The sequence below is a fragment of the Cheilinus undulatus genome, linkage group 18, assembly GCF_018320785.1.
Source record: "Cheilinus undulatus linkage group 18, ASM1832078v1, whole genome shotgun sequence".
Taxonomy (NCBI): domain Eukaryota; kingdom Metazoa; phylum Chordata; class Actinopteri; order Labriformes; family Labridae; genus Cheilinus; species Cheilinus undulatus.
The window spans coordinates 5,596,755-5,609,682 of NC_054882.1; the positions used below are offsets into that span (position 1 = coordinate 5,596,755).

A 12,928-nucleotide genomic window follows, 5' to 3' on the forward strand; every position below is an offset into this window, starting at 1 on the left:
ATGTCCAAACAAATTCAGTAAAATTTCCATGAAAATTCCTGAAAATGTCACAGCAAATTCTCCCAACATTCCAAGCAAATTACTTCAATGAACATTATGGATAATCACATTTGAAAAATCTATTACTATTATTATAGTACAGAAAAGACAAAATGTTATGTCCTCATATGTAAATGCAGGGTTTTAGGAGGTTAAAATTGGACATTTCCATGCCTAATACTGGGATTAAATACCCCAAAGGAATGTAATTCAGTGTGAAACTGTGTAGAGCTAGAGAGAGACCATAGAGAAAACAGAGTATCAACTGGTGGGTATACAACTCACGGGAGTTTCCAACTGCCAGACCATTAAAGTATGATGGTGGGTCTAGAAGACCAGAATCAAGATTTAATCTTACAACCAGTGAGTCAAGGACTGTAGCCTCAGTATATGGGACCCTGCTCTACCAAGTGAGCTAAACTAGAACCTTAAGGTTTGAAATATTTTCTAACAAAAGTTAAAAGTGAGAGCAGTTTATAAGGCCTAATGACCTTTACCTTTGACCTCCAAAATTCAACCAGATAATCCCTCGATTCTTTGTAGACATTTGTGCAAAATTTGATGAAAATCTGTGAAAGAACTCGAAAGTTATGTTCACAAGAATGGCCTAGGTGGCAAGGCATAAACATTACACCCATGCCCTTGACCTTTGACCTTAAAAATCTAAACATTTGTTAAAAGTACCAAACTCAAAGGGCATGGCTCTAATGGCTTAAAGTGTGATGTCTTGCCATGTAACAGGAAGTTGCTGTTAATCAAACATATGGGGTGAAATCTGCCTCAAACTGTACGTGGGCGATAACAGACTGCGTCCTAACATTACATATGTCATCATACCACCTGTTGTCTTGTGGTCAGCCTTTGCTTATGACCTATTTAGATCTTTATGGCATGATTACAGCCCTAGTCTTTATTTACTATGGCCTTATGATTGTTACATGTTTTGAACTTCTCATCCACAGTCTTGGCCTGGCCTCCCTTGTAAAAGAGATCTCTCTTTCTCAGCAGAAACACTCCTGGTTGAATGAAAAAAATCTAATATAAATGCTGCTATAATGCCTCTATCATTTCCAAACTCTGCCAGGTTTTTTCTTCCAGGCCAAGTCCGCTCAGACTCCTTGCCCAGACGAGGTAGTCATCAGGAACCTAGAAACAGGCTGGCAGACTCCAGCGTGAGGTTGTGTGACTAAAAGCGTTGCTGAGCAGTCGTGTTGTTGTGATTCTGTTACTCCAGCTGGCTAGACTCAAGGAGAAAGTCCATTAACAAAATGAGTTAGTTTGGGTTTTAATGGGCATATCTGGGAGAAACTGTGATGAGATTCTGACTGGAAATGTAGCTGTTCTTATTCATGTCTGAAGTAGGGGAGGTTCCCACAGTGCATTGTCAAGGATTAATGATGCATTTTGGGTATTCAGATACAGAGAGACCATGTGGTTTCATCACTCAGACACAGGTAAGAGTGAAAATGTTTCTTTATTACTGATTCAAGCCACATAGACAGACACACAGACAGGTCGCCCCTCAGAATCAGACCGCTCTATGAGAAACATCATGAACACTCTCACACTTTATACAGATATACACACGGCGGTACAAACATCCCCGCTAAAGTTACATCAGAAACAGTCTGAGCAGAATGAGTGCAAACCTTTGGAGCAGGAGGAAAAGACCAAGATAATGCTACAACTTCTGAGAAAACCAACATTTTAGCAACAGTTCAGGGAAAAACCAGCGCTGCTGCCTGGAGATACTATAAAGATGGATATGATTCCATCTCCTCCTGTTGTACAAAAACAAAGCCAAAATCCCCTCACAATTAGTGCTTACATACTGTGAAGATGCTGTAATTAAGAGCCAAGACATGCACACATTGGAGCATCATGAACGCCAAAGCACACGTTTGATTTACTGGCAGTAAATCATCAAAAATCCCTAACAGCGGGGAAAGTGATGTTAAAATTGTGCACATTTCCAAAACAATACAGTGGGCAAAAACTCAAACCGTATGTTTTAGGGATGCATGATGTTGGATATTTGCAGATATCCAACATGCCGTTATTTTCAAATTAATTTTTGACATTACTGATACCTTTATATAAATGTAGTCCAGACTTAAAACTTCAGTCCATACAATGTTTAAAACTTTAGGGTGAACAAAGAAGACTTCAGGTGTAGCAGACAACTTCAGATGGGGGGCAAGAAGTGATTCCTGCATAGACAGATACCACATTTTAGTGCTGTTTACGACTGTGCCAACCATTCAAAGAGCGAAAAAACATTCTTAAGCTTCTTCTGTGTCCTGTATGATCTGTTTCCAGAAAGCGATCTGGCTTAGTTCATTACATTTTGTCATGGTTTAGCACCTTTAACCCTGACCTTGCCTGTGTTTGGAGCTGAGTCTGTCCAGTCTTTCCCATTGTGATGGGAAATTTGTCTTTCTTAAGAGAGCTGTTGCATTTAGCCAAACTCAGAAATAGAGCTGATCTTGTTCCTCCCTAAACAGCTTTTTATTTGGTTCCAGTTTGGCTTTCTAAATGAGTATTAAATAACAAAAAATGGGAGCCAGCTAAGATGGCTAACATTATAAAACCAGGCTGGTTCATGAAAGGCACATCATCGCTCGGTCACTTGTCCCACAAGGTTTATTTGGTTAACAGTCTATCAGCCTTTCCATTAAAAGCACATTTAAGACAAAATGTGGATGAAAAGCTGTTAGAGGGGCTCAGCTAGTCTCTTAGCTCACTAGAAGACTCTTTTCTCCCGTCACCTGGCTAGATGTGTAGTCAGAGGTTGGCAGGTCTAAGTAATATGTGGTATTGATCGGCTTCACGCCAGGTAAATTGGGTGGGAGTGTGAAGTGTAGGATTGTACTAAATGTATGTAGGTTTTTCCTGAAGATAACTGCAGTGTACAGGCTCATTCATAGCTTTAGGTTTCCTCTAGTTCCATTAATTTCAAACAGCCTTTTCTACTTCCTGCCCCCCGTCTGGCATTCCTATGTCTTCATGGTCACATGACTGTAAACAACCAATACAGGCAATATTTACAGCTAATACATCAGCTGCAGAAAGTTAACTTTTTCAGCTGACATCTGCAAAAGCCATGACATCACATTATGTTATTATGCATCCCTAATGCAATACATTGATTTTTTTTAAAAATGTGGACAGCTGTTTGTTAAATAATCTCCTCTCTTGAGCAGTAAATAAACAATAATGTGAAAAAAGCACAAGGATCGAGCAGACCGTCCAGTTCTTTGACAGAAACTAGGATTTTCCACCACATGAATGTGTTCAGACACCAAACAAAGATGAAATCTATCCATTATAAAGTGCTGATTTTTAATGATGAAGTGAGGATGTGTGATTCCTGACAGAAGAAATTAAATATTCTCAAACAAACAAACCAAAAATGCACACAGGTGATTTGCTGCTACTTTTAGTCTGCAATAACAAGATACACTACCATTGCACATCACCTTTTATTTACTAGGGATGCAACGATCCAGTTAACCCATGGTTCAATATGTTCATCCTTCCTTCATTCTGGGACCCAAAATAAACTTAAATTGTGTTTTTCTGCTATTTGAACAGTTGGTAGAGCCATAGAAACTTTGGCATTTTGATAGTGCTTCTTTGTGCTACCTATCTGGACTTCTTTGCTGCAAAAATTACAGTTTTATGACAAATCTATGAGCTTCCCGCTGGTGCAGACACATTCAGCAGTTGAAGAGCAGCTTCATGAATCTGCCTAAGACTTTTCTTTGGGACAAGTTAAAGAAAAATCTTCGATTTTTAAGAATGAGGCTCAAAGTCTTTAAAACACCTGCTAAACTTGGGACAAGAAGGAAGGAGCCTGTGTTGATTTTTTGGATAGTTTAGGTCTGTTGCTGCTTTATGATGGTGATAATTTTCACAGCGCTGCATTTACTCCTGGATAAATTTCCCTTGGGGTGTAGAAAGTAATGCTGAAATTATGGGAGATGCTGAGATTGCGGTGATGATTCGTTAGTCTGCTGTTTAAATGTCGCAGTTCAGCTTTAAATAACCTCTACTCCTTCATTAACTTTAAATATTTGAGGAACAAAAAACACAAAAATCAGTAAAATGATGACGTATAAAGGTGACTTCAAAAATGCTGCATGTTAGAAATCCTTTGACAGTAAATGTTAAGCTGAGGTGCAGATGGCATCTCCAATGTTTAAATTAAATACAGAAACACGCTAAGACACATGTTGTGTAGCTGAGTGAGTACCAGAACATGCAAACAGAGCATCATGACGCGAGTACAATCTTCAGAGTCACTAAAGGCATTAAACATCACTCCTGCAGAGCGGCTATGGCGTATAAAGCAGTGTTTGAGGCCTACACAGTGTTGACAGGAGGGGTGGAAGAGTGCAAAAAATAAAAAATAAAAAGTTGACCACGCTCCTCTTCCTTTACGCGCCTGTCCAAAGCTCCTGTTTTCCTTTGAGGCAGCGTGCAGGGCAGAGAATCCCTTCTACTGTTACATTGACGCGTGCTTTTCAAATGTCAAACTGCCTCCGTCTTTCTCTGTTTTTCTCCCCTCCTGTCCAGGCGACCCCGGACGTTCCTCCTGCCTCTTCATGCACAGAGAGAAAGGCTAGCCGGTGCCTTTGAAAGCAGAAGTAGATCCAGTTCTGATAAAGCTGAGCTCTGTACGATTCTACAGTCTGTGACTGACTCCAGCTCTTTCTTCTGCTTTTTCAAAGATGTCTGAGCGTTGATATCCACAGAGAAGGAGGGGTGTTATTTGTTTATTTGTTAGTAAACAGTCATTGTGGAGTAGAGCGGTTACTGCTCAGTTGGACAAACGTTGCGATCTTTGCAGCAGAAGTAATGCACCACCACGCCGTTAGGATATCTGGCAAATGCACTGAAAGAAACAGATAAACAGAGAGTGCTTTACTGTTCAGAGGACTGAGGAAAAATAGTTTATGACAATAACAGAAGTTTAGGATATGATCTATGGTGTCAAAGGCCAAAGTTAATATTAGTAGTGAAATCAACGATGTGATCAGCTGTGGCTGCATGCAGGAAGGGAAGAGTACAAGAATACTGCAGTCAAGTAAAAGTTAATTTACTTGGTTTAAGAGCAACTAAAACCCAGAGTTTCAGCGGAGGTTCATCTACCCTGGAATCTCAAAAATACATTTAAAGCATCATAGAAAGGGCTGAGAGGAGGGAGGGATAAGACTTCCACTCACTCCTTGATAATGTCTCCATCAGCCACAACATTAGCCACTATGCCAGTGTTTCGCAACCACTTTTCCTTTTGCATAAATGTCGATTTTTGGACCCTAACTGGTCAACAGTACTACTAAATATCCATACACATAGGTTTTCTGCTGGAAAGTGGTCTGAGGGTTTAGTTGCACTTTAATTTTGGGAAATTAAACGTGATCTTTCCTTCTTTCTATAACTGGAAAATTGGCTGGATGTTTTCCAGATTCTCCAGGATGTGTGGGAACCCTGTGTAGATTGCAGTTTTTAAACTGCTATTTTTACCTGTTTCCTATCTTCTTCTTGCAGACTCTGCAGGTTTTTTCTTCTGTGATGACACATTTAACCTGCTGGTGGAAGATTCGCTCCTCCTGAACCTGAAAACACAAAATATGAAGAGTGAGCCAAGACATGGAAACATGGCTGTAAATCAGAGATTCATCAGTGCAGACATTTTTAAAACTGACTAGTTTAATGAGAGCCACTTTTAACAACTTTTCACCCTAATTATGTGAAATTCATCAATGCAACCACAACTTCAGTTAACTGTTCAGTGAATACATCTTATGAAGTGCAGCTTTTATTAAAAGCCTCCTCAATTTAAAGTATCAGGTAAGCAACAGAGGTGTGTAGAGCTGAGTAGGCTGTTTCTACCTGACATCTTTTATTGTTTTGATTGAAATGATAAACGTAGGATCTTTTGGTTTTAGGACTGCTCCTGTGTCACAAATCAACCAGACGGAATTATCCTTTAAATCATATTTGACCTCTCTCAGAGTAAGAAAGGCAGATTTACAGCCAACCCTACTCTCTGAACACCAAAGAAAACCCAGGAGCCAAACTGTTTCTCTGCAGGGATCAATAAAGTTCCATAAAAACTTTATAGAGCAGACAACAGGAGCCATGATTCTTCATCAGAGCACTAACATTTACCTGTGGAGTCAAAAATGAAAATGCTTCATGGGGTTTTCTTTGACTTTACTTCAGGCCAAAGCTTATTCTGACTTAAACGTGTTAAGAATTCTTCCAGGACTCACCCTGAGGAACTCGGCCTGCAGCAGACTCTTCAGGACCTGGTTGCAGCGTTTCCTCTGAGCCTTCTCCTCCAGCACGCTCTCCAAGAAAACGCGGATCTCTCTGATCTGAGTGTTGGCTGGGAGCAGATTGATGGCCTGGAAAACACAATTACACTGGCTGTTTAACGCCGCTGACCAGACTTCATTTTGCTTTTTAAACAGCTACAACTCGTATTATACAAAAGGAAACCCTCAGGAGTTGATGGAGGAAATGTCTCTCCAGAAAAACATCCCTCCCCCTTGCAGGACTAATAAAGGAATATCTTATCTTATCTTCTACTCATCTGTGTAGGTTTTCATTCATCCAGGTCACTGTTTTCCAAAGCTTGATACAAAAGAAGCAGCTGGACTTCCTGAACTTGGTATTCAAATTTGTATCCATTTTTCTTTTTGTTTTTAACCTTTTCTGACAGAATAACTGGAGAGAGACAGACAGCATGAAGGATGTCCAAGGCTGGGAGTCGAACCTGCAGCCAACTGCAAGGACTTTTTACTCAAGGTGACAGCTCTGCGGACTGAGCTAAACCAGCACCTTGGATTGAGAATTCTTGTCTCATGGTTCTTTGCGTGACAAGAATAGAGGCCAGGAGAAAATGAGAGCAGGTCACCGGTGCTCTCTGTGAGTTAGACTGGAGGGAAAGAGAATAGGGTGGCGTTAAAGAAGAGTAGACACGAGGGATGAAGGAGAGATGTGCCAAAACATTCCCATCAAGCTGCAGAGTTCCCCTCCAGAGACTCTTAATTTGACATGTCTGCATCTTAACAAGGATCAGTGGTGCCTTTCACACACAATCACCTTTAATCACCTCCACTTTACATCACAGATCAGGCACTGTGTATTATGGTGTGTTTTACACCGAGGATCAACCTGCATGTTTTAATTAGGGTGTAAAAATATTTACAGTATCCCATCCTAAGCCTGTGCCTCTGTTCCTCTGTGATAAGACAGAGAAAGAAGGGAAAAAATATCTGCTGGTTCTGTTTTCTCCTCGATACGGGTGTGTGGACAGACTTCCTCCAGCTGGATTGTATTGAAAACCGATAAATGTTTTATAAGATTTATAAAAGCTTTCTTCACGGGACATCTTCTTTTACTTGACAGCAGTAAGTGGATTGTAACATGAAGGTTTGAGGAGAAATAGGTCAGGAGCTGGTTTTGAACAGAACTGCTTTTATTCTTCACGGCTTTGTTCCTGCATTCAGGTGGTCCAAACAGGTAAATTCAAGAAGTCAGATCAAAGATATTCATGCTGAAAAGCAGACGTCTCTGGAGGGAAACCTGCACCCTGGTGGATATCTGAATTTTTCCATCACAAAGAGAGCATCTGATTACCCCCGACATTGCAAACTCTCATCTGGCAGTGAAAAAAAGCACTTTAGATAAGAGCAGTTCTGCCCAGTCTCTGCTTTAATTTCACATCATAACATCAAAAACCTCTTCATATTTAACCAAGCATTTTAAATAAAATGTAATAGTTCAACAGTTAAACAATCAGAACATTTGGTGAGTTGAGAGAAAGCTGTGGCTTACCTTGGTGGTGTTGAGTTTGCTGTGGTGCAGCTCCAGGACGTGCAGGGCCGCCTGGAGGTTGGCCTGCGGCTCTGACAACTCCATCTTGATCGGCCCCAAGCAGTGGACATCAGGAGGTGATAGGTACATCCGCAGCAGAGACAGATACACCTGGAGGGGGAAAGGTTGATGTTAATGCTTCATATTTCATCTGAAGAAGAAGCAGAAAACGCATGTTTGGAACTTGTATCAAAATTGTCCTTCAAAGACTATAAAAATTATTAATGGAGCATTAAAAAAAGACGAACAACTTGCCTAAACTATATACATCAATAGCTGACATGAAAAAAAAAATGCTTTACTACTTAAGAACAGGGTTGCCTCCTAAGCAGAATTTTGCACAGTACCACTTCCAATTTGGTTTTAAAACAATGGATCTTTTGCATAAGGACGTTTCATGTTTAAAATGTGTCATATCAAAACAATCAGAACCAGTGCTCAGTTAATCGACTGGGCACCCATACACTGAGGCTAAAGTCCACAACACACTGGTCACGGGGTCAATTCCAAGTCTTAAAGCGTGTTCGGTGTCCAGGTGATAAAAGCATCACCTCAACTACATAATTTAAACTAAGCCACCACTGACTGGTGGGTCAGCAGACCAATCAGAGGCTCAACAAAGGGTCAACTGTATACCTCTTTGAGGTTGGCAGCAGTAGTATTCTTTTACATTTGCAGGTATAGTAAAAACTCACAGATTCCCTCCTCCAATCAGGTGCTTATTTAATGTCCTTCAACACTTAAAGACCACTTTCTACCAGTCACATGGGCTTTAAAAATAAAGGTGCAAGTCTTCATCCCCGTGTCTTGTCCTATCTTTTACAATATCAATCATGTTTATTGTGTTTCTATGGACCTATGTGTTAGAAAGAAAGACAGAGCGACGTAGTGCACCTACATCGTGTTTTGCATTGTCGCTCTACTGTAAGCCATAAATAATCTATTATATTTGTGTAGTGCTTTCTGCAAACACAAAGGCACTTAACAGAAGGCAGCAGGGCGTGCAAAATGAAAAAGTAGTCATAAAAACAAACACAACAGATCCATCAGAAAACCCAAGTTTACACTAAGAATCCAAGAGGAAACACAAAGAAACATGTTCTTCAGATAAAGTGACAAATCAAGTTCCACTCACATCTTTATTCCCTTCAACGGAGCTGCTGTAGTGACGGTGGCAGTATCTGCAGAACACAGAGAGAAAATCAGAGTAAAGATAAAATATAAATGATTGACTATTTCAACGCTGTGTTCTAACAGCATGCGAGTGTTTGGCATCCCCTCCTCATCCTGTAGCATCACACGCTCACTGTCTGTGCTGCATCAGTTAAATATTTTATTCTCTGCCCAGTAAATTTCAGCTTCCCCCTGAACAGCACCACATGCAGCACTTCAGGATTCCATCTCTGATTTTGGCAGATGATGTGGTTCTGTTGGCCTCTTCAGCCGGGGACCTCCTGCAGGCACTGGGTCAGTTGTGGCTGAGTGCGAGGCGGGCGGGATTAGAGTCAGCACCTCCAAGTCTGAGGCCATGGTCCTCTGCCAGAAAACGGTGGGTTGCACCCTCCTGGTGGAGGGGGGTGTTGCAAGATCAACAGGTGGAGTGGTGCAGCATCTGCAGTATTGCAGATGTACTGCACTGTCATGGTGAAGAGGGAGCTGATATGTGAGGCAAAGCTCTCAACTTACCACTTGATTTTTGGCCCAACCAACATCTATGGTCATGAACTCTGGGTAATGACCTAAAGAACAAGATCGCAGGGTCAAGCGATCAAACTGAGATTCCTCAGGAGGGTATCTGGGCTCAGCCTTAGAGAAGGGGTGAGGAGCTCGGACAACCAGAAGGATCTTAAAGTAGAGCCGCTGCTCCTTCATGTTAAAAGGAGCCAGATGAGGTGGTTCGGGCATCAGGTCAGGATGCCTCCTGGTTGCCTCCCTGTAGAGGTCTTCCGGACACATCCAACTGGAATAAGACCGTGGGGTAGACCCAGAACTCCCTGGAGGGATTACATATCCCCCAGGAGGAGCTGGAAAATGTTGCTGGGGAGAGGAATGTCTGGGTTGACTTGCTTAGCCTGCTGCCACCGTGACCTGACCCCAGATAAGCGGAAGAAAATGGATGGATGGACGAACTGAGTAAAATTAACAAAATTAAAGTAAGATAATATCTGTCTGTCTTACTAGAATTAAGGACAGTAATCTGTAACCTTTACTATATTCAAATATGCTTCACAAAATCCCTCATTATCACACTGAGTATATCTATGAGCCAACCTGGCTGCTGGAGTCTGCAGATGTTAGCTGATGGTTGGTGTAAATGTGCTGCTCAGTTATGCAGGATTTCTGTGGTGGTGTTGATTTAAAGGATTACTCACTCCTCAGCCATGCGGGTGTCCTTCAGGATGTGCACATAGATGAAGAGCGCCTGCTCGTGTTTACCCATCCGACCCAGGAGCAGGGCACGTTCCTCCAGCAGGCCTGAGAGACGGAAAACAAGGTCAAGAGTGCAAGACCCACCCTTCAGCTGAAGCATATATATGTAACTTTACTGCAACCTTAAAGCACTAAGAGCATGTGCATATGAGGTACTGGAAAATACTGGTACCTTGGTGTTTGTTATGCCACTTAAAAAAAAAAAGTGTTTTTTCTTTCACATTTCTTAGATGTGATCAAACGGCTGAGGCTTAAATATTTAAGACATCATTGTAATATTTTCAGGACAATATAAACACCAATGGAAACTAAATCTTTATCCCTCTTTGTGTTTGTTTAACAGTGTCTTCTCCTTTTTCCCTGAGTGACAGAGATATTTCTTACCATCAAAGGGAAAGTCACTGATGAGTCTGGCAGGTTCATAGTTGGTGGAAATATCCAGAAATGACAGCAGCTTGTTCCTGAACTCTCCTAGATCACCTTCTTCTTTGCCTGCAGCAACAGCTGGGACTCCTGCAACAACACAGGGGGTTTGTTAGAGTCTGTATTGGTTTTTCTTTCAGATTTATATCTTTATGATTAAGTGCTGACATCTTGTTCTTTTGTAGAAGCACTGACAGCCATATAGGAGTCTTTAAATTGAAGATGCTGATGCTTTATTTAGTCTAGAGCCATAAAGGTTAGTGGTTAATTCATAAGTTGACTAGCATAGCATTAATCTGTGCAATTATGAACTTTCCTATTTTTATGCATGTTTAAGGTAAAGATCCTGGATTTACCTTCAAAAGTTACTACATGCTGCTTATCTTGGCCTTTGTTTATCTTTCTGTAAACTCTGGAGGTTCAGCTGATCAACCAATGCAACCCAAAATAAGAAGATATGACTGCTATCACGAGATTTGCAAAGCAGTGAGGGACTGAAAGGCCACTCTATCGGTCTCTGGTTGGATTAAAAACTTTCTTGCTTTGAATCAGAACATGACTATAAACTTATCAGTTGGTAGGAGATTTAGAAATACTGAATCAATCACTGCAATCAGTACTGTTTCTGCAAAACTAGCATTTAATATCTGCAAACTGAGAGCTGCAATGCTGAGAAAAGTCCTATTTCATTGTTGGAAATCTGAATAAATTTTAATATCCTGAGGCGCAATATCTTCATAAGCACTGTAAAGAAATTATCTGCCCCTCTGGCCCTTTTATTTATTCTATCAGATGCTTTTATTAACTTGTTCTCAGACAGAAGCGCACATTAATGAGCTTTTCTGCAAAGTGTACACGTCGGCAGAGTGTCCTGGAAGATCATTAAAAGGGAAAACAGAAAGAGAGGGATGGATTTCATAAAAATCCCTGACACAGATTTATGTTAGTGGACCGAAGAAAAGTGAGCCCACATGTAGTGAAATAAATCCTGCATAAATTACAATTATCTCCTTTATTATGAGGGCTGATTTTTAGAGACGATGAATTTGTGCAGAAGATGCTCTTTGCTTTCTACTACTGCCGCAGGTGGAAAATGTTAAATGTCCACTTTCTGTCAGTAACTCCTGTGCATATCTGCATCTAATGAGGAAAAAAATAATCCCTTACATCATTACTTCATTGTTCTGATTGTTTCATGTTTACTGCATGGCACTTTGGTCAACATTTTGCTGTTTTTAAATGTGCCTCATAAATTAATTTGGATTGGACTGGAAAAGGGTTTTCAAGATACCAGATTTTTAATCTTCAGTATGATACCGTTAGCCATTTTGTCTAAGAGCAGTGCATTATGGTCGTTGAAGAAGTTGATGGTGATAACAGAATTAGGTTTAGACCATCTTACTAAAACTACAGCACTCTGTGTTGATGTTTCTTAATATTTAAAGGGGTAATAGCCTTCAGTTTTATCATCATTTCTTGTTATTTTAGCAAAATTAGTGGCAGATCTGTGTGCAACCAATTTAGATTTTATGACAAAATATGATAGCAGGTGCTCGACTATTCCTTCATAAGTTTGGTTTACTCAGGGTTTAATGGTATTTGTAATCACTACGAACCGTGATGACTTGGGGGTCACAGTTCAATGCACTTTGTCACACGATGAATACGTCTAAACTTTTTACAAGGGGAAAAAATTATATAAATATAACAGTATACCAATCCAGGTGGCAGTCATGTTTGTAAGTGTTTGCTCGCTGCTATTAAACAACCAACAAAGAAGAGGAAGAAGCCGGCAAAAGAAAACACATGAAGAAGAAAAGTTTGCTCCATAGATAGAGCTGCAGAGCAGCGAGACCTGCCAGGTTTTTCTACCCCTCTTGATCTACATGCTACTTTTAAAAAGCCTCCGGATGTGACTGCTGAAATGGATGGGGATATTACCGTTGCCAATACATTTTAAAGGCTACACTCGGACCTGTAGAAGCAGAAAACCCATGCTGCAAGTGTGTAATCAAGCGCTCTGCTCCAGCTCCGTTCTGAAGTGCTATCTTGTGTTCACATCAGCTAGTCAGGATTGTACATGAGTAACCACTGCACTATTTACTAACAAGGGTGTAACAGCACACTTCATAAACCATAAATCTGA

General features: G+C 40.7%; 1 protein-coding gene across 3 annotated transcripts in view; it reads right to left on the minus strand.

The window, feature by feature from the left end:
* Positions 1-1,494: 1,494 nt before the first annotated feature.
* vps39 (VPS39 subunit of HOPS complex) overlaps positions 1,495-12,928 on the minus strand; it is a 42,242-nt gene continuing 30,808 nt past the window's right edge. For 2 of the 3 annotated variants that reach the window (XM_041812338.1, XM_041812337.1), the window contains exons 18-24: positions 10,744-10,872; positions 10,302-10,404; positions 9,065-9,110; positions 7,891-8,040; positions 6,321-6,455; positions 5,569-5,660; positions 1,495-4,936 (exon numbers count right to left, since the gene is read on the minus strand). In XM_041812338.1, the coding sequence (XP_041668272.1) occupies positions 4,855-4,936; positions 5,569-5,660; positions 6,321-6,455; positions 7,891-8,040; positions 9,065-9,110; positions 10,302-10,404; positions 10,744-10,872 (737 nt within the window). In that variant the 3' untranslated portion in view covers positions 1,495-4,854. The other variant, XM_041812339.1, reaches the window with a different exon arrangement.